This window comes from Hippocampus comes, unplaced genomic scaffold (genome assembly GCF_001891065.2).
Source record: "Hippocampus comes isolate QL1 unplaced genomic scaffold, H_comes_QL1_v1.1 scaffold102, whole genome shotgun sequence".
Taxonomy (NCBI): Eukaryota; Metazoa; Chordata; class Actinopteri; order Syngnathiformes; family Syngnathidae; genus Hippocampus; species Hippocampus comes.
The window spans coordinates 68,080-91,037 of record NW_017805487.1 but is presented as its reverse complement, the minus strand read 5'-3'; the positions used below and the strand labels follow the sequence as shown (position 1 = coordinate 91,037).

General features: G+C 57.1%; 3 protein-coding genes across 10 annotated transcripts in view; all 3 read left to right on the top strand.

Moving 5' to 3' along the window:
• The window catches only part of LOC109519560 (zinc finger protein 462-like), an 11,319-nt gene extending 3,025 nt beyond the window's left edge, over nucleotides 1-8,294 (top strand). Inside the window, exons 3-12 of the mRNA XM_019876166.1 lie at nucleotides 113-1,935; nucleotides 1,994-3,222; nucleotides 3,320-3,546; nucleotides 3,955-4,073; nucleotides 4,258-4,383; nucleotides 4,517-4,751; nucleotides 5,112-5,254; nucleotides 5,335-5,558; nucleotides 6,519-7,251; nucleotides 7,732-8,294. Coding sequence (XP_019731725.1) covers nucleotides 113-1,935; nucleotides 1,994-3,222; nucleotides 3,320-3,546; nucleotides 3,955-4,073; nucleotides 4,258-4,383; nucleotides 4,517-4,751; nucleotides 5,112-5,254; nucleotides 5,335-5,558; nucleotides 6,519-7,251; nucleotides 7,732-7,823 — 4,951 coding nt within the window. The 3' untranslated portion in view covers nucleotides 7,824-8,294. The remainder of the gene's footprint in view (nucleotides 1-112; nucleotides 1,936-1,993; nucleotides 3,223-3,319; nucleotides 3,547-3,954; nucleotides 4,074-4,257; nucleotides 4,384-4,516; nucleotides 4,752-5,111; nucleotides 5,255-5,334; nucleotides 5,559-6,518; nucleotides 7,252-7,731) is intronic.
• Nucleotides 8,295-9,183: 889 nt separating this feature from the next.
• LOC109519565 (major facilitator superfamily domain-containing protein 10) lies at nucleotides 9,184-14,963 on the top strand. Of its 2 annotated transcripts, none has more exons than XR_002168982.1 (13): nucleotides 9,184-9,404; nucleotides 10,344-10,524; nucleotides 11,122-11,218; nucleotides 12,023-12,126; nucleotides 12,367-12,525; nucleotides 12,609-12,797; nucleotides 13,058-13,160; nucleotides 13,271-13,382; nucleotides 13,463-13,635; nucleotides 13,913-14,042; nucleotides 14,356-14,403; nucleotides 14,487-14,576; nucleotides 14,651-14,669. XR_002168982.1 is itself a non-coding variant. In XM_019876182.1 (13 exons), exons 2-13 carry the CDS (start codon nucleotides 10,372-10,374, stop codon nucleotides 14,734-14,736), a joined length of 1,341 nt encoding a protein of 446 aa, XP_019731741.1. In that variant the 5' UTR covers nucleotides 9,188-9,404; nucleotides 10,344-10,371; the 3' UTR covers nucleotides 14,737-14,963. The 2 variants fall into 2 exon arrangements, 1 of the variants encoding a protein (XP_019731741.1); XM_019876182.1 differs by having other exon boundaries at nucleotides 9,188-9,404; nucleotides 13,463-13,571; nucleotides 13,952-14,042; nucleotides 14,651-14,963.
• Nucleotides 14,964-15,157: 194 nt separating this feature from the next.
• LOC109519562 (selenocysteine insertion sequence-binding protein 2) lies at nucleotides 15,158-22,952 on the top strand. Of its 7 annotated transcripts, none has more exons than XM_019876171.1 (17): nucleotides 15,158-15,419; nucleotides 15,760-15,896; nucleotides 16,058-16,133; nucleotides 16,832-16,925; nucleotides 17,296-17,498; nucleotides 17,573-17,704; nucleotides 18,000-18,143; nucleotides 18,273-18,344; nucleotides 18,431-18,487; nucleotides 18,643-18,754; nucleotides 18,830-18,996; nucleotides 19,537-19,666; nucleotides 20,382-20,517; nucleotides 20,600-20,820; nucleotides 21,740-21,894; nucleotides 22,109-22,247; nucleotides 22,801-22,952. In XM_019876171.1, exons 1-17 carry the CDS (start codon nucleotides 15,411-15,413, stop codon nucleotides 22,908-22,910), a joined length of 2,094 nt encoding a protein of 697 aa, XP_019731730.1. In that variant the 5' UTR covers nucleotides 15,158-15,410; the 3' UTR covers nucleotides 22,911-22,952. The 7 variants fall into 7 exon arrangements, with proteins under 7 accessions (XP_019731730.1, XP_019731729.1, XP_019731728.1 ...); XM_019876170.1 differs by having other exon boundaries at nucleotides 17,290-17,498; nucleotides 17,576-17,704; XM_019876169.1 differs by having other exon boundaries at nucleotides 17,290-17,498; nucleotides 18,646-18,754.
• Nucleotides 22,953-22,958: the final 6 nt, after the last annotated feature.

Sequence of the window (22,958 nt, the reverse complement as noted above, 5' to 3'; positions counted from 1 at the left end):
CGCCGCCGCGCCCGGAAGCCCCGGCGCCCACCGCCACCGCCGCCCCCGCGTTCCAAAACCCGCAGCCCGGCGCGGCCTCGTACCAATGCCGCCGCTGCCCGTTTCGCCACAGGTCCGTCATCGTCCTGCAGGTCCACTACCAAAAAAATCACCCGGCCGAGGCCATCACCATCGACAAGATCAAACGGCAGGCCGGCGTCGCGCCGAGTAAGAGGCCGGACGAGCAAAAGGAAACCGAGGACGAGGTGAAGTTCCGCCTCGGAGCTCAGCCGGAATTTTCGATGCGTGACTCCGAAGCTCAAAGGAAATTCGGGGAAGACGCGACGATGCCAAAAGTCGCGGTGGACTCGGCCATCTCCGGAGAAGTCGGAGGCGGCTCCCGAGCTCGGGCGAACGCCGAAGACGCAGTCCACAAGTCGGAATCTCCCGGAGCCCGAAAAGTCCCGGAAAGCTCCAAAGTTCCAATGAAAAGTCCGAGCGTTGAGGCGGAAGCGCTCGCCCCGGAGAGAGTCGCTTCCCCGCGGCGGCCGAACCAAGGAGTCGACTCCGAGCGGACGACGAACGCCCCGGGGCTCGTCCGCGATCGGCCGGCCGCGACGAGCGCGCCCGCTCGCGACCGCGCCCCGTACGGAGACGCCACGGCCAAGAAATCCAAGTCGGCCGCTTCCAACGTTTACGCCCGCCCCGAGAATTTGTTTTTCTGCTTCAAATGCAACTACGGGAACCCCACCGTCAAAGGCGTGATGGTGCACCAGTTCCGGACGCACGACAAGCTGCGCACCAGCGGCGAAGACATCGCCGACTACACCAGGGAGATCCACCGCGGCTTGCGAACGTCCGCGGCCGGAGCGGAGAACCGCTCCTTCTCTCCCTTGCTGCCCCTCCCCATCTTGAACAAGGGCGACGAGCACACCTTTTTCTGCCACTTCTGCCACTACCGGCGCAGCACCGTCTCCAAGGTGGTGCAGCACTACGCCAGGAGGCACAACGGCTCGGTGGCCACGCCCAAGCAGATCCAATCGTACACCTTTCGCACTCTGGAGCTGCTGCAGAAATCGGCCGGCGCCGAGGAAGCGGCGGCGCAAAAGGCGACGGGCGGCCGAGCGGGCCCCCGCCAAGTCGAGAGCCTGCGGTGCGAAGGCTGCCCCTACAAGACGCACAACGCAAAGCTTTTGCGCGCGCACGCGCGCAAGTGCCGGCGAGCGGGCGGCTCCGGTTCGGGCGTTTTGAAAGTCTACCTGACGCAAGGGAACGCGGCGGCGGCGGCGGCGGGGTACCGCTGCGATCTGTGCGCTTTCTCCCACGACAAAGCCACCGCGTTGTACAAACACTACCGCCGGGAGCACCCCGAGAGCCGCCCGCGTCTGGATTTCATCACCGCCCGCTCGCAGGAAGGCCGCGAAAAGGCGAGCCGGACCCAAGCGGAGGCGCCCGAAGGGCACGGGAGCGACGCCGGGCCGTATTGGTGCCGAGCGTGTTCTTTCCGGGGGAGCTCGCCGGCGGCAATTAGGGACCACTACGGGGCCGTGCACCCCTGGTGCCTGAAGGAAGACGGCTCGGCGCCCGCCGCGGGCGGCGGCGACCGGAGCGAGAACGCTCGCCGGGACCCCTTCGGCCGCTTCGACGACTACCAGATCCCTCTGGAGTCCCCGAGCGTGTCGCCGGAGCGCATCCGATCGGGCCCGTCGCCGAACCGGGACGACGGCGGCGGCGACGACGCTTCCGAAGAGTCGCAACGGAGCGTCGACGCGGAGGAAGAGAGCCACGTGCACGTCTTCAAGTGCCCCTACTGCACCTACGTCAACACCAAGCATCAGGGGGTCCTCACCCACTGCCAAATGAGGCACGCGGCCCTTCGGTCGCGAGCCGACAACCTCTTTGTGAACGAGGCGCACTTCCGCGGCTGGGAGAAGAAGCGCGAGGCCCGCCGGGAAGGCCACGCGTCGCACTTCCGGGGCTACATGTGTCCGCTCTGCCCGCTCACCTACGACAGCGAAAAGAAGCTTTTTTCAGTGCGCGTACAGCTGCAGCAACAAGGCGGCGTTCGGCCGCCACGTGCGCTTGAAGCACAAGGGCGCCGCCGTTCCGCTCCGGCGCTACCATTGCGTCCTCTGCTCCAATTCCTACTTCAAGAAGAAGCGCCTCGCCAGCCACTACGAGAACAAGCACGGCCACGACGCCTACCGGAAGCACTTTTTCCCGCTCCGCGAGGACACGCCCCCCGACAAGAGCAAGAGGCTGGTCTACAAGTGCCCGCGCTGCCCCTACGTCAACTCGCGGCCGCACGGCATGGCCACGCACTGCCAGATGATGCACCCCGACCTCCCCGTCCGCGTGGAAGACTTCCAACGGGACGAGATCGTCATCAGCAGCAACTACCAAGCGGGCAGCAACAACAAGCGAGGCTACCTGTGCGGCCTGTGCCAGGGGATTTGCATGTCGCTCAAGAAACTCGCCGTCCACCGCTCCAGGAGACACGCCGCCTCGGAAGACGGCGATTCCCGGCCGTCGGCCGAGCCCGAGCCCGAGGCCCGTCCCCGGCGGTCGGCGCCCCCCGACCGCTCTCTGTACCCGTGCCTGCTGTGCTCTTACTCGTCGCCCATCAGGAAACGTCTGGCGGCGCATTACGCCAAACGGCACGGGAAGAAAGCCTTCCGCAAACACTTTGCCCCGCTCTACCTCCGCAAGGCCGACGGCCCGCCGCCGGAAGCGGCCGAGGCCGAGCCCGAGCCGCCCGAAACCCCCCCGGAGGGAGAGGAAATGCTCTACGCGTGCCAGCTGTGCGAGTACCGCACCTGGGCGCGCCGCTACCTGACCTACCACTACAACAAGACCCACCGATTGGACCCGGGGACGAGAGACCGGCTGCTCGTGGCCTACAACAAACGCAAAAGGCCCCTCCCTCGGGATCCCGCGCCCGACCGCTCGGAGCCGGGCCCGCCGGACGACCCGCGGACGGCCTCCGCGCGATGCAAGAAGTGCCCCGACGTGTCCTTCGGCTCGCCGCAGCTCCTGATCGCCCACTACCGCGCCAGCCACGGCGCCGGCCGCCGAGCCGACTTCGCCGTCGTCCACCCGGCGGGCCGCAACACGGGCGTGTATCGCTGCGCTCGCTGCCGCAAGACGCTGAACGGGATCAGGAAGCTGGGCCGCCACCTGGATCGGCACCGGGAGAAGAGCTCGGCCGGGGTCCGGGCCAAAAACGACCGGGCCGAGTCGCGGGTGAGTCGTCCCCGAACGAACGATCGATCGCGGATTTGAGACGGGGGCCCGGGACGGCATCCTGAGCGTTTCTTTGTTGTCGTCCCGCCGAAAACAGGACACGGCGCCGCGGGAAGAAGGGTCCCCCTCGACCGGCGGCTTCGCGGCGTCGCCCGAAAAGGCCGCCCGGCGCGAGGCGGCGGAAGCCCCGTCGCCGGGCGAGACGCACGCGTGCGCCCAGTGCCAGCGGACGTTCAAATCGCGCAACGGCGTGCGAACGCACGAGCGCAGCCACGAGGCGCTGGCGGCCATCAAGAAGCTGCCCGCGTCGCTGTCGCAGCTCAAGTAAGAACGCCGGCGGCTCCTTCTTTGACCGGCTCGTCCTTGCGTGCGACGTCGACGGCGGCCCGGTGGCCATGTCACGTTTCGTGACGACGGTACAAATGTCATCAGTGAAAAAAATGACGTCCACCTTCTTTTTTTGCTCGCTACTATTCGACATTTCACATTGTTGCCCCTGAAATCGCTTCACCGCCGCATCGTGTGCTACCTTCCCGCCAGTCTAGACGCTTGTACGCTACGTCGACTTCGCCATCTTCCTCCGTACGCGCCTACGCAAGCCACCGCGGCTGCGCTTTGCTTCCTCCCTGCGCCGCGCACCATCCCGGCTTCCTTCCGACCGACTTAGCCGGCCGCAGTCGCTCCCTACGAAAGTGGAACGAGCGCGTTTGCCTTTGTCTCTGACCCCGACAGCCTGAACAAGTATCTTCTGCATAAGCCCGGAACCATCCGTCCTTTCCAGTGCTCCATCTGCTTCTATCGCACCAACGTGATGGGCCTGTGGAACAACCATTTGCTGAAAAAGCACCTCGGTAGGTCCACGGCTTGATTTCATCGAATTCGGGGATGGTTTTCAAAGGGGCACACGGCATGTCGTTCCCCCCCAAAGTGTGTCTCTGGAACACCTTCCCAGCTGTCCAATGTGAAATGATGAAAGCAAGTCGCTTTCTTGCCTATTGAAGTGTGTGTGTGTGTGTGTGTGTGTGTTTTTTTCAGATAGCGTTCTTGAAACTTGTGACGACAAACGGGAGAACAGCGCAACTGCGACCGCGGACACGGATACTCCTGCTTTAGGTTCCAGAGGGGTTAGTTTGGGCAAAACGAATGAAGGATGTAGCAGAGGCAAGTAACGTCGTGACAAACGCGGGTCCCTCCCTTGCCTCCCTTCCTAAGCCTCGCCACAAACGCCAGCCAGCGAGCGATCCCAACCTGTCGCCGCCCTCCTCACGCGCGTGTCCCATCCTACCTTGCGCAGACTGGTACCTGGAGCCGCCAGAGGTTCGCCGACAGCTCAACCACTTCAGCCTGATGGCGCAGAGCAAAGCCGCGACTGCGCCGGCCGCCCGGCAGATCGGCGGCGGCGGCCCGCTCCGCTGCGAGAACTGCTCCTTCTTTTGCGAGGATCTGCCCACCATGCGGCGACACTACGTCAGTCGACATGGCAGGAAGCTGTTGGCGTGCAAGGACTGCGACTTCTTCACCGGCTTGAAGTCAGTCAGCAAGCGGCGCTCGCGACCTTCCCCGCTACTCGGCGCTCTTCTATTAGGACACCGCATGCAAAGTCTCTCCCACGAGCGGGCCAAAATCTTTGTCACGCGATTCGCAAAAATCTCACGCGCTCAGTGAGCAATCTTGTTCGGGCAAAGACAAAATGGCCGCCATGGACCGACGCGACGCAACGCAACGCAGCGCCCAAAAGTCCTTCCTTCTTATCTTGCGCTAGCATTTGGCAAAAACACGGCTGGCTTTTCACACGGGAAAAGCCATTTCCGCGCGGATTTTTCCTCGGCGCGCGGACCGATCGGGTCGGGCTCGCCATTGCTACCGAGCGGCGCTTGTGTGTTCCTCAGGAAGGCCATGAGGGTGCACGTGGACGCGGATCATCGCGGGTTCCGGAACGAAGCCCCTCCGCCGGAGGGCCTGCGCTGCCCTTTCTGCCTCTACCAAAGCCACGACAAGAACCGCATGATCGACCACGTCCTGCTGCATCGCGGTACGTCCCCGTCGCCGTCCCGCTTGCCGGATCCCCTTTGACCCTTCCCCCGTCGCCGCCTTCCGATTGCGCAACGGCAGAGGAGCGCGTGGTTCCCATGGAGGTGCGGCGGGCCAAGCTGTCGCGTTACCTGCGGGGCCTGGTGTTCCGCTGCCACCTCTGCACGTACACCAGCGCCAGCGCCGACAACCTGCGCTCTCACGCCGCCAAGCACCAGCGCCTCAAGCCCTACCGATGTCGCCTCTGCTACTTCGACTGCGCCGGGCTGGGCGACCTGGAGGCCCACCTCTGCGCAAAGCATCAGGTGACGGGGCGCGACCGTTCGCCGCTTCGCCCTTTCCGCATTTTCTGACCGTCCCGATTTTTCATCCTTCGTTTCATGACTCGGTAACAAAGCCATTCCACACGTCCGCGTGTTTCAACCGCAGATAATCCCTGAAAGCTGCCCCTTGCCGTTTTGCTGCCTTGTTTACACCCTCAGAAGTAGCATTGTTTGCTTGGCGAATGGCGCACTGCGCCGGTCGCAGCTCCTCGCCCAAATTTGCTGTCGCGACATGAAAACGCTTCCGAACAAATGGGAGCTAAGCCTGCTGGGAGGGAAAACGTCAGCGAATCAAACGTAGTTCCCGTAGTCCAGGCACGTCCAGACCCGGAGGGCCGCCGTCCCGGCCGCGACGCACCCGAGTCGGATGAGCCGGCACGAGAACCATCCCGACGACTCGAATCGGGTGCGTTGAGAGCCGGAAAACGGGCGGGGCGCTTTGGACGCCCCTGCTCTCGCCGGTAGGTGGCGCTGCCGCTCCTACCAGAGCTACGGCCAGGTCAAGCGGAGTGCCCCCCTTGGATTTGCTTTCCCCGCTCTGGGCGGTGCCACAGAGGCATTTTGTTTTCGTCGTGTATGAAAAGTCATCAGAATTTCCACCGGGCCCGATAAAAGTGCAACATTTGCAGTTTTTGTGCAGCTTTAGGGCCCCAAACAGGCCGTTCGGCATTTGAATAATAGTCATTCAGAAGAATTCCTACAAAAAAGAGGCGGGACCTCACAGCGGGCGCTGCTCGGGCCCGAAAAAACCACTGGGGGGGGGGGGGGAAACGCAACCGGAACGGCTGTCATGCAAGCCTCGACCCCTCAAATGACAAGATTGGTCTCAAGCGGGGAGGATAATGCTTACTTTTGGCTTGGTCAAACCTATTGTAGTCACGGGCGTGGTTGCGTTCCAATTCCCCCCGCCCACAACCTTCCCATTTGTTTTCCTGCACGCAGGTGATGAGGAACCACGAGCTCGTGGGGCAGGTCAGCCTGGAGCAACTGGAGCAGCTCCAGCTCAACCGGAGACCCGAAGAAGACCGCCACCAGGATGAGCGGGAGCGGGCGCGGGAACAGAGGCCCGACCTTGAGAACGCCCAAGACTTTTTCGGCCGTGCGAAGGAGGCGGACGGCGGGAAGCCCGCGCGGGAAGTAAGCGGCGACCCCGAGAACCGCCTCGGCGAGACGGCCGCTCATAAACGGGAGCGTCAAAATGATGCGGCCTCGCCGGACGCAAAGGACAGCGATACTGCTCATATTCCTCCGCCGGAGAACCGAGATACAAAAGAGGAGGCGGACGATGATGACGACGAGGAGGAGGAGGAGGGCGGAGCCGAGAAACAGGACGAAAAAGCGCATGGCTCCAAACTGCAAATGCTGAACGTGGAGGAGGACATCCCGCGGCACAGCCCGCAGCCGGACGAGGTGGGCGCCACGCGGAGTTTCTCAAGCGGGGAAGAGCCCCGCGCGGGCTTCTCGGAAAGCTCCGGAAAAGTGGCCAAAAAGACGCTCAAGAGGGAAATGTCCGCCCCGCTTCTGGGCCGCTTCTCGGAGCCGCCCCGAGATGACAAAGCCCACAAAAGGAAAATCTGCCAAGCACTCCGAGAGGAAGAGGAAGAGGAGGAGGAAGACGGACGAGACCGTGAAGGCCAGAAGCGGCTCAAGGTGGACGACTTTTCTCAGCTCAAAGGTAAAAATGACCCCAAAAGGCTTCAAGCTCCAAACTGCAAATCCGAAAGTCGAGATTCACTCGCACTCTGAAGGAAGAGGGAATCGGCGCAAATCTTAACGCTCGCACGCAATGCCAAATATCCTGAGCGGGCTCGCGACTCTTGCGTCGAGGTTCGTGTCATTTCAGCCTTTTACGCAACATCTATTTGAACACGGCCGTCTATTCTTTATTCCTCCGCCAAAAGCGGCTCAGATGACGGCGGCCTACCAAATGACTGTTCTTTGTGTATTTTTGTCTGTGTTACGCCGGGGTGCCCGACAGAAGGAGCCGCGCTTTCCGTCCATCCATCCGTTGACTAATCCGTTTCTCCTCGGGAGGGCGGCGGGGGCGCCTCGGGCCGGGTACGCCCGAACCGGTCCCTATTAACTGGGGGGGGGGTTCTCTGTTCTGTCTTTATTCTATGATCCTTTTTTTTTTTTTTTTTTTTTGTCGTTGCAGGTGTCGACATGACGTTCTCTTGCAGTCTATGTGGACGGAACCTCCGAAGCAAAGAAGAGATGCAGCGCCACGCCGCTCGCCACGGGATGTAGGCCACAAATAGGTCGACGCCATAACACCATCACCATAACTCACATTTCTGATTCCCTGCCGTGGACAAAAAAAAAAAAAGGTTTTCTACATTTTAACCATTTTCTGAAGGACTGAGATTTTTTTTAAAGACAGTTTGGTTTGGATAGTTTAAATAAAGCTTTGGAAAACAGCTGTTAAATGTCTGATACTTTTTCTTTTCGTGCTTTTTCCATGTGAACATTGTAGGACTACTGTATAAAAAAAGGCAAAAAGTCCTCAGTATTTTTCTTTGTTTTTGATGGACCAAAAAAAAAAAAAAAAACTCAACTCATGTTGCATTCAAGTGCTGCAGGACTTTGTGCCTTCCTGGTGTGTCGTCTCACAAAGTATTTTTTTTTTGTCGTTGTTCTTCGAGGACATTTACTTGGTTTTATCTGAGTTGATTTATATATTCAGTCATTGAATAAATTTCAATGTTTTGTACATCTGATCACTTTGAATTGTCTTTAACGTTTTGTTTTTTGCTGTTCCAGTCTACATTATGATCAGTGTGTTTTTCCGTTGGATTCTGATTTCAGAACCGTATGATCTATCGGGTCTATGCGCGAGCCCTTTCCAGATCAAGGCAGCAGATGATTTACCTAGGATTGAGTTTATTTGGTCGGAGCTGGCAAATACATAAAACGAAACAATACATTCTAGTGCTTTGACAATAGCTGCAGTTGTAACAAAGCGCTTTAGAGAAAACATTGAAACCCGACTTGTTTGGAGGACAGTAATGGTGACGAGTTTGAAATGATCCCAGTCCTATCTTTTGTTTTTGCTTCTTGTGAGCGTCGCATTCCAAATGTGCGCTATATAAGTGTTTGGCAAATGAACATCCATCCATCCATGACCTGAAATGCTTCATCCCAGCTGTCTTCGGGCAGTAGGCGGGGGACACCCTGAACCGGTTGCCAGTCAATCGCAGAGACAAAAAAAAAAAACCCTCAGCGCTCACATTCACACCTAGGGAGTGTTCGATCAGCCTGCCACGCACGTTTGTGGGAGGAAACCGGAGTACCCGAAGAAAACCCCACGCAGGCCCGGGGAGGCCGCAGCCGGAATCGAAGCCGATACTTGTGCACTGTGAGGTCGACCATCAACGGGATGAATTTGGAAAGGATACAAAGCGCGCTTGGCGGAATGTCGAAAAGTCCGAGGTTTTGTGAACGTTGCGTGGAGTTGTTCCGAACGTTTGTTTCTCAAGGCGACGACGGACACGGTTGGAGAGTCATTTGAAAATCCGCGTTTCATGAACTTGGGCTTCCCGGAGTACAGTACAGTACAGTACAGTACACTCTTTGACCAGTTCATCGAAATCCCGAGTTTTGGGCAGCGCGCCCTGCGTCCGCTGAGCGTGTCCGCGCGGTGCTCCGACAGAAGCTGGAAATTCCAACTTGTTCACGCCTCGTTTGGAGCGCGCACAATGACGACACACTTGCGGTGGCGTTCGAAAGTAAACCGACGCCGCTTCCTGGTGCGCACTTTCCTCCTCAGAATCGGCGCAAGAGCGCGGGGCGAGCGGAGGGAGAGCCGAGTCGTCCTTTTGCGCCACTAGCGTAAGTCCTATTCGTCGGTGTCCGCGCGCCGTCTGCGAGGCGCGGGGCGGGGGAGCTCGAGATGCTGAACGACGTCGGCCGGACGCGGTCGGAAGGGCTCCGCGGAACTCGGACGAGGCTCCCGTTCGGTCGTCTCGATTGACGAACGCGCCGGGACGTTTCGCGAGCCTTGACGGCCTTTTGTTTCCTGGTACGGACAAAGACGACCGCGTGAACTCGAATGGATGCCGCTCCACTTTTCACAGTTGTCGACGTTTCGCTTTGTTCTTGCTAGTAGTCATTCTGTCGAGGAACCGTTTGTTCAAAAGAACGAGACGCGGGTGTGACTTTTTGGAACGCGTCGTCCGTTTTGTCAAGGGACCCTTTCAACCTCAACTAACCTGCCGTGTCCGTTTTGTTCTTGAGCTTTGCGATTCGTGTCTATCAGGCGCGCAGCACCGATGAACTTCTTGAGCCGTTGATTGAACGGGACCGTCAAAGTGCCCAAATGCCCACCGGAACACTTGCAAGGAGCTGCCGCGGGCAACAAGCCAGGCCCAGATGCTCGAACGCAGGCTTCCAGGCAACTTCAGCTCCTGAGCAGGCCGCGCCCCTTAAAGGCACACGTTGTAAACGCCCATTTCAGGAAAATGCCCCCTCCGCCCCCCTCGCGTCGGCTCTCTGGTCGCTGGTGGGCTTCCGTTCGGTCTCCCTCTGTCGCTCATTGTTTTGTCGATGTTCCTCGTCGCTGGGAAAGTCCATTCGTTCCTTGTTTGACATACTCGGCCAATCGATTGGATTCTGATTGTGATCCCACAGTATGTGCGAACTTGAACTGGTTTCAAAATCCCAAATCATAAATCTGCGTGAATTGAATTGGCTCCATTTCTCTCCCGTCGAAGCATACATTTTGGAGTGTTCTGTCATTTTTCACGACCTATTTTCTGCGTTGTCTTCCAGACATTGTCGACGCGAGACAACGTGACGAATGTCACGTGCGAGCAAAGCGTCCGGGGATGCGGCCCCGTCCTCGTCAAGGGTGATCTGCGTGGTCTTTGTCCTCTTGCTGCTGGACCTGCTCGGCTTCACCCTCATCCTCCCCCTCCTGCCGTCCATCCTGGACCACTACGCCTTGACCGGGGTGGGTGGGCCGTCCTTTCTCGTACGCTCAGGAAATGAAACCAAGCGCGCTCGCTTCAGGCCGTTTTACCACCGGTCAAAGCTTCCGCTAGATTTGGACACAAAACCGAATCAAACGTTGTCTGTTTAAGTACCAAAATGTTCAGCCAAACCGTGTCGTTTTGTCCGATCAAACGGCACTCGCTCCGCGCTACCGTCTCGCGTAAACGGGCATAGATGGGCGAAGGGAAATTGACACAGACGTGACGGGATCGATCGGCCTCCAGACGAGCGGAGCGCGTGCGAGCAAAGCACATGGCGCTCGTCGCAAGCGTGTGTTTCTCACTCTGTGGGAACGCCTCGTCCTGGATTTTGCAGTGGGGTCGGCATCGCGCAACATGACGTGACACCGAAAGCACTTTCCCATTGTACTGTTAAAAAAAGAAAGAAAGATCCAAAACGATCACCCGAGCGTGGCGCGGCGAGGAACTCATGACGGCCACGAACGCCACGCTAATTTCTTGAAAATGAAAGCGTGCTTTCTGGCTCCATCTTTGTCGCGTCGCGCTCCATTCGCGCTTGTTGTTTGTGCGTGTCCCGACCGTGTTTTGTGTGACAGGATGCCGCCTATCAGTCACTGCAGAGCGCCGTGGACGTCTTCAGAGAGGCGCTCGGGATTCCCATGGAAAAGAAGTACAACAGCGTCCTGTTCGGAGGTATTCGAATGAACAACCCCGCCGTCTCTTTTTCCCCTGTGCTTTTTTTTTTATTCGTTTTACGGCCATTGTTTGATGGCTTCTTCCACTACACTTGCTGTGATGGTCTCGCCACGGTAGCTTGTCTTTTGCACGTGCGTTTTTTTTTTCCCCAGCCATTTATCAAACGGTCAAACCTCAAAACAGGCGCGGCTGCAAAAATATCATCTTGGCGAGAACGGAACGTGCGATGGGCGTCTTGCAAAGACGTGCGCTCAATGAAGACGATGTCCGGTCATCGTACGCTTGCAATCGGGGCACGGTATCGCCGGACGTTCAAGACGTAACTTGTTTCAATTCATTCAAGAAGAAGACATTGGGCCGGCGGCCATTTTGTGACATGAAAGAATCACTCGATCATCAAAATGTCGTTTCTTGAAGTACATGTTCAGTTTGGCGGTGATCTCGATCTTGCAATATTCCAAAAACGCCAAGGCATGTTTTGGCAATACCGGGCGGCCGCACGTAGCGGAAGCGCTGGAACGGCCGGCTCAAGGGTCGCCGCGCTCGTAGCCGCACTCTTTGACGACCGAGAAGCCGAGCTGCCGTCAGACGTGCAGAAAACCCGAATGCGCCTTTCGGCATTCATGGGGCCGCGCCCATGTAAGTCGTAAACGTGATGTGAAATGTTGCAAAGACCCGAGGCAAAACACAACCCCGCCCCCCCCCAGTACGATGAGAATTTTTCAAATGACTCCCAAGTCATTCAATGCAAAAATATCAACCCCCGGAATGTTTGCTTCAACGGGTCCTTGTGCTCTTCAGGTCTGATCGGCTCCGTGTTCTCCCTGCTGCAGTTTTTGTCGTCCCCCGTCACCGGAGCTCTGTCGGATCGCTACGGCAGGCGACCTTTACTCCTCCTGACGACCGTGAGTGTGGCGTCGCAGCCGCCGAACGAGGCGCCGTTTTGTTTCCGGATCGGGTCAAAGTCGCTCTCCGGTTCGGTCGTTGTCCCGCGTCCGCATGAGCGAGCTTAGATCCAACGAGGCGCGCCGCCCGAATGGAGGCGAGGCCGTTATGTGTCGGGATGGACGAGACGGAGCGAGCGGGATCGTCCGATCGCGAGCGTCCGATGCGGCGGAGTGACGGGTGCCCGCCCGTGCGCGCAGGTGGGGATGATGGGCGCCTACGTGCTGTGGGCCCTGTCCCGGAGCTTCGCCGTCTTCCTGTTGTTCCGGGTGACGGGCGGAGTGTGCAAGGGCAACGTCGGCCTCTGCGCCGCCGTCGTGGCCGACATGGCCGACCCCAAAGCTCGCAACCGCGGGATGGTAAGCGCCTCCGCGCCACCTGCACGCGCGGCCGCCGGACTTTGTTGCGCACGCCTCTGCCTCGCGCCGTGTCTGTCCTCCAGGCCATGATCGGCGTGGCGTTCTCGGTGGGCTTCACGGCGGGACCTCTGATGGGGGCGTGGTTGGCTGCAAAAAGCGCCGGCGGGCACGTCTTCTTCCAGACGCCGGCGTTGCTGGCGTTGGCCTTCAGCGCCGCGGACCTCCTTTTCATTTGGCTCATGCTGCCCGAAACGCTGTCGCCGTCTGCCAAGGTCAGTCCGGGGGGGGGCGTTTTTCCAACCGCAACCTTCTGCGTACATCGGCAGTTGTGCGATGTCCACGTATGCCTCGCGGAACGCCACCGGCATCCCCCGTTTCTGCGGGGGTTTCCTGGCTCTGCGACAGAGTCGCCGTTCCTCCGGCGGTGACTCGGATGCGTACCCGAGTCAGACGGCCACCGCAGAAGAAATCTTTGGGGGACGGAATGGATGGCAAACGGTCGAATGGGGTTTTTCTTCACCTTGCGTTCCAGGGCTCCCAGTCGGGGTTCGGGGACCTTCGAGACCTGCTCAGCCCGCCGGCCTTGTTCAACTTCTCCGCTCTGACCAGAACCAAAGATCCGCCCTCGGAGGAAAGTAAGCGCGCCTTTTCGCCGCTCATCGAAAGGGAGCGCGTTGCGCAAGTTTGACTTTTGCGTGGCCAAACGGAGCTCACTCGCGCAATTGCGTTGAAACTGCGCCCACAGGAATGGAGCGGCTGAGAGCGTCGGGTCGGGTTTATTTCTGCTACCTCTTCCTCTTCTCCGGCCTGGAGTTCACGCTGAGTTTCCTCACGCACCAACGCTTCCACTTCACCAGGTTGCGCCACCGCTTGATGGATGGATCGATTGATTCTTCTTGTCTTTGCTCGTTTGTTGACTCCTTTTCTCCTCGGGCAGCATGCAGCAAGGAAAGATGTTCTTCTTTGTGGGCGTGGCCATGGCGTCCATCCAAGGCGGATACGCGCGCAGGATCAAACCCGGACACCACGTCAAAGCCGTCCGCACGGTAGAAGGAGCTTCGAGTGGGGAAAACGCCTTTCGCTCGGCTTTCGGGGGCTCCTCGGCCCGACGCCCGTTCTTCGGGACGTTGCCGAGGCGGCGCGATGAATACGTCGCCGCTCTGGCTTGACGCCGAATTCTTTTCCACTTCTGGCCTCCAAACGTTTTCGAGGGCAAATGCTTGCCGTTGCCGCGCCCGCGCGCTTTCCAGCGAGACAAGGGCGGCCGGCGCGTTCCGACTTCAGTCCAAATTCCGAACTCGTCGGGAGACGGCGTCGATACGTACCCGGACGTACGCGGACAGCGGCCGCCTTGTTTCTTTGCCCGCCGCTTCCTTGACGTGCGCAGCATTGACCATTTTCTTTGGGTGGCGTCTCTGCTTTTCAGGCCATCGCCGCGCTGATCCCGGCCTTTCTTCTCATTGGACTCTCGTGGAACGTCACCATGCTTTACACCGGCTTGGCGCTCTACTCCTTTGGTGAGGATCGCTCGCGCTTCTCTTCCCACTTATTTCGGACGCCGTTGAGACGCGAGGAAATGGCACGAGCTACGAGACAGAAATCTCACGTGATCTAAACGTGATCTCGCAAAACCAAACGAGAAAAAAAAAGCGCAACGAGTGGGAAAAACAAGAGGCGACATGGAAGAAGACACGCGAGAGGAGGGAACGATGCAACGGGGAAATCCGGAACATGAAACAAAACAGAAAAAGCAATGAAGAAAGCGATGTCAGGTTTTTGATTTTCGGTTCAGGATGAACGCAAGCGATGCTTTGTTTTTCTTCAATGTAGCGGCAGCGGTCGTGGTCCCGTGCCTGTCCACGCTTGTCTCTGAACACGGTCAGTGTTTCTCGTTTTCTTTCTTTTTTTTCAAGTGGGGGTGGAGACACCTTTCCGACGGTTTCAATGCTTCCTTCCGCCAGGCTCGGCCAGTCAGAAAGGCACAGTGATGGGCATCCTGCGCAGTCTGGGCGCGCTGGCCAGAGCTCTGGGGCCGGTTGTGTCATCCACCGGTAAATTCAAGCTTGCGCGCGTGTGTGTGTGTCGCGAATGTGTTTTATAGTCATCTTTTCTCGTTCTTTTGGAGTTTACTGGCTGGCCGGGGCTCAGGTCTGCTTCCTTGTCACGTCGGCCTCCTTTGTGATCCCGCTGATTCTGCTCAGCGGCGCCTGACCGCGGCTCACCTCCGCTCATTTTGACGCCGCGGGCGTCTTCACGTTGACGTGCGCTCATTTGTGATGGAGTTTCACAAGAGTGCGTGCGTGCATGTGCAGGTGTGTGTGTGTCAAGCTTTTATACTGTCCTTCCCTTTTTGTCACTGTAAAGAACAAGCATTCACTGTTGAGGTGCCTTCAAAGAGGTCTGTCTATTTTCTTATCAATAAAACAAATGAAAGAACACTTGTCTCCTCAAAGACTGCAAATTTGAGGTGTAGGTTCCACTTTGTCAAGGGAAGCCATTCAAGAATGTGGAATTCATTTATTTTTCTCCACACTATTTTAAAACGACGATCTCTCGATACGTCCGAGGAGAAATGGCAATGATTTGATTTGATTTGATTTGATTTGATTCGCTCATCTCCAATGGGCGTTTGGGGTTGGCGCAAGGTGAGTGCAGTACTCGGCGCCGCCTCTGCTCGGCGCTCTCCGCTGGCCCGACGCGACGCGACGCTACGCCGTCCGTCGCCGTGACGCGCTTTAGCAGCCTCGCGCGTGTATGCTAGCCAGCCCGGCGCTGCGCGTCGCTCCGCTAACTTTCATTTCACTTACGAAGACGATGACGACAGCCCGGCGGACCCCTTCCAATCACACACCGACGTGACGGCGTCAAAAGGGGACGACTCGAAGATGGAGAAGGTACGGAAAGGGAAATGCGTTGAGCTAGCGGGCTGGCGTTTAGCTCGCTGCTGTGGCGTCGCCAACTTTGAGTTGGGCAAAAGAAAGATGAGCAAAGACGACCAAAGAAGTGGTTTCCGCTCATCGTTCGGTCAAGTCAAACGTCACTTCGTTCGTCGGATTTGAACTCGCGTCCAAATTGTCACCATCGCGTGGATGAGATGACGCCGCGTCGGTGAAATAAAGTCGATATTGACGCTCGCACCGATGAAAGACAAATGTCACTTGAACTTAAAATGGCTGCCAATGTTGCCTCGTTTCGGCTTTCAAACGGATGCGCGTTTCCTTCCCACTTGTCCAGGAGGGCAGAGTGACACCTGCCGAGCCGACTTGTCACTCGGGGAGGAGAACCGAGTCGGCCGAGCGACAACGCGGCGGCTCGAACCGTCATGTGATCCCAGCGAACCTCCCCCGCTTGTCCCGGCGCGGGCCAAAAGGGTAGGTGGCGGTAGGCGCACCGAGTCCGGGTGGCTCGGCGCTCCTTTCTTGCGCGACGCGCCGTGGGAGCAAAAGTGCGCGCGCGTGTGTGTTTGAGTGCGTGGTCCATGTGCAACAGTCGCACGACTTCCTGTTCTGTGTGTCTCCGTTTCGGATCAAAGCAAGCATTCGGGCGCAGGCCCGAAGTGGAGCCCACCGTCGGACGTTATCGGCGTTGACTTGTCCTGGAGAGCGAAGGTTAGTTGCCCCGCTTCAAGTGGGAAACGACACCGCCCGGTACAATTCCAGCGTCCAGTTTCCCCAAATGCACTTTGTATGCAGCGATGGCTGTTTGAAAGTGCTCCATAAATAAGATAAGAAAAGAAAACCTTTATTAGTCTCGCAATGGAGAAATTCCCAATTCACAGCAGCAAAGTTATGAAAGGAAGAAGTAGAACAACAAAATATAGGAGCTGCTGGAAAGGCAGCCACTCTCGCGGCGCCATTTTGAAGTCAAAATAACAAAAATAACACAACACAACACATAGGACACAAGACAGTCGTGCAATCTTCACCACTTTTCTGCATACACTTTGTTGTCTGAAGCAGTTATAGATGAAAGAGGAGAGGATCAAAGTGTCCTTTCACCAGTGGATCAGAGACGTCATGCTGAAAAATACGGTTGAGTTGAGAAAATGTGAATATCAAGCAAGCGAATTGTGCCGGAAATGTTGCGCCGTCACATTTTTGGTCGAATGACATCACGCGACCATCTTTGCTCGACTGTGAGTTGGCCCCAGGGGGGGGGGGGCCTCATTTCAACAAGACACACAAGGGCTGTAGAATGTGCTTCAATTATTTTGGGGGAAAGTGCGTCAGGAGGACATCTGGGTCTGTTTTCAATTGGGAGCAAATAATATTTGCCTTGCACTAAATCGTATCTTTTCACTTCCAAGTCATTTCAGCCTCCCTCGGCGACAACAAAGAGCAATGACCCCCGTGCGCCAAGCCGCGTTGCGGCTAACGACTCGGCGGACGCACGGAGACGAGGTAACGCGCTAGTTCTTCGTCCTGATGTCAGCCCTCCTCGGATGTCGCTGGTCAAACGGACCCAATTGAAGCATTTTAGAGATTAGAGCCGTTAAAAAAACGTATCCGCTTGACACATCTGTGGTCGTAGTATCGTGATAAGATTTGGGTGTTAGCTTTCTTTGCGGTTAGACATGCACGAACGCATTTCAAAGACTTTTTCCGGGCAAATGAGATGAGATGTTCCACCATTGGGTTATTCGTCTTTTTCAAATGTTTTCCGACAATTTTATGCCTCAAAGAAAGAGCAAAATCACGGACGGGGCTTGAAGTCATTTGTTGCGGGGTTGAATGTGACCGATGGATGTTTGGATCCCCGCTCCAGCAACAGGTTGGAGGGACTCCAGATCGGCGAAGACGCCGACGCCCGCTCAGGGCGACTTGGCCCAGTTTGAGGTGAAAATGTCTGACTTTCCGCAACTGGACGCCGACCCCTCGCGCGCTCACAAAGAGAGCCGGGGGCCGAAAGGGACGGCCGAGGGACGCCGGCCTGCCTCGGAGTCAAACTCTCCGCGGCCGGATGTGCATCAGCAGGTACCGTCGGGAAATGCTAACGTGCGTTTTTTCCGCCACCGTGGACTCTTGATGTGATTTTGTCGACGGCGCAGAAGGCCGCGGGAGGATCCCGGATTCTGCCCGACTCCCGACAACGTGACAACGGCACCGCCGCAAACCCGCCGCCGCCGGCTACTTTGTGGGCCGACGTCGCTTCTCAGCCGCCGAAAAAAACCCTGCGGATGGTCAGTGGACGTACCGTATCCAAACTGAACTTGCGGCGCGTGCTGTGCTGTTTTTTTCCACGCTCGGTTACGTTCCGGCCTCGTTGCACGAAATGACATTTCGATACTCGGCAATGACGGCCTCCGGACTCGGTGAAGGCGATGCCATCGGGTGGCACGCCTTTCTTGGTTGGGCGTTTTGGAGCAAGGCGCTAACATAAGGCGTCTTTTCCGTACTTTGCCGACGTGTGATTTCTTGACTTGTCGATTGCCGCCTCTTAACGCCGCACGCGGCGTGAACTCCGCTCCTTTGCAGCCCAAGGAAACGGCCGCGCAGCTGCCGGAAGAGGCGACGGCGGCGGGCAGGAAAAAGCGCAAGAAAAAGAAGGCGGCGAAAGAAGCCGATGACGGCGCGGAAGCGGAGCCATCGACGGTCCAACAGGAGCCGCCAAAGTTTGAGGTCAGCGCGTCGTCCATTTTCTTTCCGCCAGAGGAATTTTGCTCGTCCAAAACACACGTCGGGCACGCGTTTATGTGATAGAAGAACCCGGCCGGGCAAGTGGATTTTTAATGGAAGCTTGTCGTCCAGGATGAAGAGGAGTTTCCCGGTCTGGCCCCGGCTCCGACTCGGCCCGTTCGACCGGCGAGCAGTCGAAAGACGGTGGGGGGCCGACACACGTGCAGTTGAGCGGGCTTTCTTTCACACCTTCGTGGGACTAAGCCATCCGCACGCATTTCTGTTGTTAGGAAAGCCAACAAGATGCCGCCCAAACGCCACCCTCGGAGGCAGCAAAGAAAGGACAGGTGAGGCTTTCCCTTTCGCAAAGTCATATCAAAAGATGCCCATGGATTCAAAACATTTGATTTTTTTTTATTTTTCTTCCGGGTATCATATTTTTGTTCCAAAAAAGGAGCACGATGTGTCAAATGTATTTATTTTGTGATTCAATCATTCCCAGAAGATCTCCAGGAAGAAGAGCAAAGCTCCCGTGCAGCTGGACATCGGCAACATGCTGTCTGTCCTGGAGGACAAGCACAAGTCTCAGAAAGTCAAGCACAACATCGTCGCAGGTGAAATTGGCGCCCCGAGCGAGCGCAAGCCGTCCCTCGGGAAGGTCGGGAATGAGTTTCCGTATCGCCCCCTAGTGGGCGGAGGACTTCCCGTCATCCACAAGCAACCGGCGCCCCAGAAGAGGACGCCCCGGCAGCAGGACAAAATCGCCCACAACCCGCTGGATTCCACCAGCCCGCTGGTGAAGAAAGGCAAGCAGAGGGAGGTGCCCAAAGCCAAGAAACCCACGGCTCTCAAGAAGGTCCTTCCTCGCCACGTCGCGCGGTCTCCGCTTCGCTTTTTAGACGGCCTCGTGTACGCCGAACCCGCGTCGATCGTTCCGGGGCCGCCTGGCGTAGGGTTGGACTCGTTCAAACAATCGCAAAGCAGCGTCGACATGTTGGAGCGCGCGCACATTTTGCAAGCGGCAGGTGGATGGGAAATACTCAAGTGTCCGCCATCAGCAAGTCCCGCGTGCGGTCGGCGTCTGGAGATGGCAGTGCGACCCGAGTTCTGGAGCGCTACGCTACAACGCCGTCTTGATTTCACAACAGCTGAACATTGAACATCAAATCGCAAAAATACGACAGAACGCATCAAGCGCGGACACGTGCGCCTTCGAAGCGGTTCGGGATGAAAGCGCAGAGACTCGGTCTGTCATCTAGACTGGTTTTCCGAACTGTTACGTCGTAGATGCTAAAAAAAAAAAAAGCATGATGACCATAAACGGCAGCGTTGTGTGATTTTGCAGTCGTTTCTACGACAGAGCGTTGCGAATGCTCTTGTGTTTGATGATCCTCAGGTCATCCTCAAAGAAAGAGAGGAGCGGAAGCAGCGACGTTTGCTGGAGGAAACGGCGGTGACGCCTCAACATGATTCCACGGTTGATGCTCATGCGGCAGAAGACGAGCGCTGCGACGCCGAGCTGACAGGTCAGGGCCCGTCCAGCTCCGCTCACAATGGGCCATCCTCTTCCCGTTTGGGTTTTTTCCCCCCTTTCTTTTTTATACCAAGCAGGGCCCCATAAAAGCCCTCACTCAGTCTTGCCCCCCCCCCCCCCCTTGAAAGTTTGACACCAGTTTTAAGCAGTCGACACCAAATTGTGTGGGGAGGACCCAGGAAAAAGTCTCGAGGACCGATGCGTGAAATGGAACAGCAAGTTTATGAGGAAGAGAAATTTGGGTCTCCAAACATTCAAACACAGTAGGCGTTTGTTTGCTCGAAATAGACTCCGTGTCACGATTGTGGCAAAAGATGTCACGCCTCACGTATATTTCAAAAAAAAGGGCACAAGTTCTGCGGTGAGTCAGTTTTGCTCACGACACACATCTTTGTTGTATGTCTGTGAATTTGGATTTCGCCATCCAAACGTCACCATTTTATTGTTCAAAAAGGCTGCGATCCCCACTTTTGGGTGAAACCTACTCGTCTTCCACTGAAGATTTATGAAAGAAAAAAAAAGGTGGAATAGAGGAAGATGTCCCACGAACGTAACGGCCGATCAGAGCTTGCTTGACCCGGGAGCCATTTTGTGTCCCTACGGCGCAATTTGAGGGCGGCCGCCTGCGAGCCTCGTGTCATTGACGTGAACATCGGAGCCATCCGATTGCACACGACGGACGACTTTCTTTCTTTCTTTCTTTTCAGCCGAGGCCGTCGGTGCCGTTTTGGCCGGTGACGAGCAGCAACCCAACGAAAGCGGCGACGAGCGGCGGAGCCTCCCGCGGGACTCGGCCGTCGCGGTCCCGGACGGACCCAAAATCCACAGCAGGAAGTTCAGAGAGTGAGGAGAAAGCCGCTCGCCCCCGCCCGCGCCCGCGCCCCCCCTCCCCGGTCGCTCGCTAACGTGCCTTTGCGGCGCTCAGGTACTGCAGCCAGATGCTCAGCAAAGACGTGGACCGGTGCGCCAGCTCGCTGCTGAAGGAGCTGGTGCGCTTCCAGGACCGCCTCTACCAGAAGGACCCCATGAAGGCCCGCATGAAGCGGCGAGTGGTGATGGGCCTGCGGGAGGTCCTCAAGCACCTCAAGCTCCACAAGGTCAAGTGCGTCATCATCTCGCCCAACTGCGAGCGCGTCCAGTCCAAAGGTACGAACCGCTCCTTCCCCCCACTTCAGCTTTTTGCCCATTTGACTGCATTTGCCCCTCAAGTCCCCCCCGATCTTTGACTTTTTGCTCCACCTCTGGACCAAATCGGCTCCAGTCGCATCTGTTCGGCTCGTCGCACGCATAAAGTACACCGCACCTCAACGTTGCAAGCGAATTGACTTCTTTTTTTGGGGGGGGGTTGATATCTGATTAGAATTTTCGAGAGTATTTCATGCTGTCATAATGTCTCATTATTATTTCATGATCAGATCAATATTTGTGATTTCATATGAGCATTTTTTTCATGCTGTACAACGACAATGTTGTTGTATCTCTGAGAAATATTTGAACTTGACATGACTGATGCAGACCCCCAATTTTTCGCAAGTAGGGGCACCCGCCATTTTTGGTGCCAAACCTTATTGGCGCCGTCGGCACGCAAACGTTCTTTCTTTCAACGCAAAGAGCCAATAGCAGGGCCACCTTGGATCGGTCGATGCTGTTGGAGTACTCCTGAACGTTGCCAAATGAAAACGAAATTCTTTTGAAGGGGTTTTCCCTTGCGTCGTATTGAACACGTCTGCCTCACTGTCGATAGGTCCAGGCGTGAAATTTCCAAGAAAGGCACGCCTCGGAACGTTAACCGACGGATCTCAATTCAGCGAGGTGCGAACGCGTGTCTGTATTGGCATCGTCCGGCGACCGTTGGGCGGCGTCTCCCGCGCCCTCCCCAAAGGCGCCCGGGATGGGCTGCGCCGCCGCAACCGGGGCGATCGCCATCGAAAAAGACCGTCTCCGCCCCTGTCGCGAGAACGACTCTGCCGCTCGCCGATGACGATCGCGTGTCAATTCCATCGGAGACGTCTTGTTGATTCTGCGTTTGCATCTGATGGCGTCAGCGGCCCGCAAACATTTTCAGGGGGCCTGGACGAGGCGCTGCACAAAATCATCGAGACGTGCCGGCAACAGGAGGTGCCGTTCGTCTTCGCCCTCTCCCGCAGGGCGCTGGGGCGCTGCGTCAACAAGATGGTGCCCGTCAGCCTGGTGGGCATCTTCAACTACGACGGCGCTCAGGTGAGTTGACCCGCTCCGGCGAATGACGGCGATCCCGACGTTCCGTCAGATCGTTATTTCACCCCACCCCCATGCGCATGCGAGCGTTCATGGGGAAAAGCCCTTGAAGCGGCGGCCATCTCCAGATGGGCGAACCGCGATACATTGCGCGGGAAGGCGCCTCTTCGGTGTGTGGGCTTTGCATTTTGGAGGATGAGCAATTCCTGCCCCACAGGACTACTATCATCAGATGATCGAGTTGTCTTCGGAGGCCAGGCGGGCCTACGAGGAGATGCTGGCGAGCGCCGTCCTCGACCTCTCCGAAGAGCGCGGCGCCGCCGAGGCGGAGCCGGACTCTGGCGAGCCGGGATACGGTACGTCGCTCGGAGGGGGACGCGCTGCGCTGCTCGCCGCCGTTCGTCTCGTCAACAAAGGAGCTGAAAAAGCATTTTCCTCCACAAAGTAAAAGCAAAAAGGAGTGTGCTTTCAAAAGAACAGTCCAATACAATTTAGGACCAAACTCACTCAAATTGCGGCGTCAACAGCCCTCGTTTTTCGTACGTGAACTTTGGGCTTTGTTTTCAATGTCTGTGTTTGCGTTTTCCCGTTGGGCCGGACAGAAGAAGGTCGGCCGGCCCAAGGTTGCCGCTGACTTGATGACGCCGTACTTTGTTTTGTTATTAAACTAGTAGGAACGAACACTCACAAATGGTTTGGCATTTTGGGCTCTGGGGTGAAATTTCAGCACGTAGCGCAAATGTGAAATCAAGTCTTGACAGCTGAACTGAATTTCAGCTTCTGTAAACTTTTGATTGCACGTGTCCAACTGGCGAATGCTTTGCGTTTTTTTTTTTCTTTTCGCACCACTTGCCGTTCTCTACCAAGGAGCTGAATGGCAACCTTCATCTTGAATGTTTCTTGCGCTAGGCCAGCTGTGGAAGAAGCTGCTCGAGAAGGAGTCGGACGAGTCGGCCCACTTGGACGCGTGGCCGGATGAAGATGAAAATGGAGATGGAGATGAAGATGACGAGACTTGACGGCGATGAGGTTCTCCCCAAAGTAAGAGAGGATTTCTTGGACCGGGC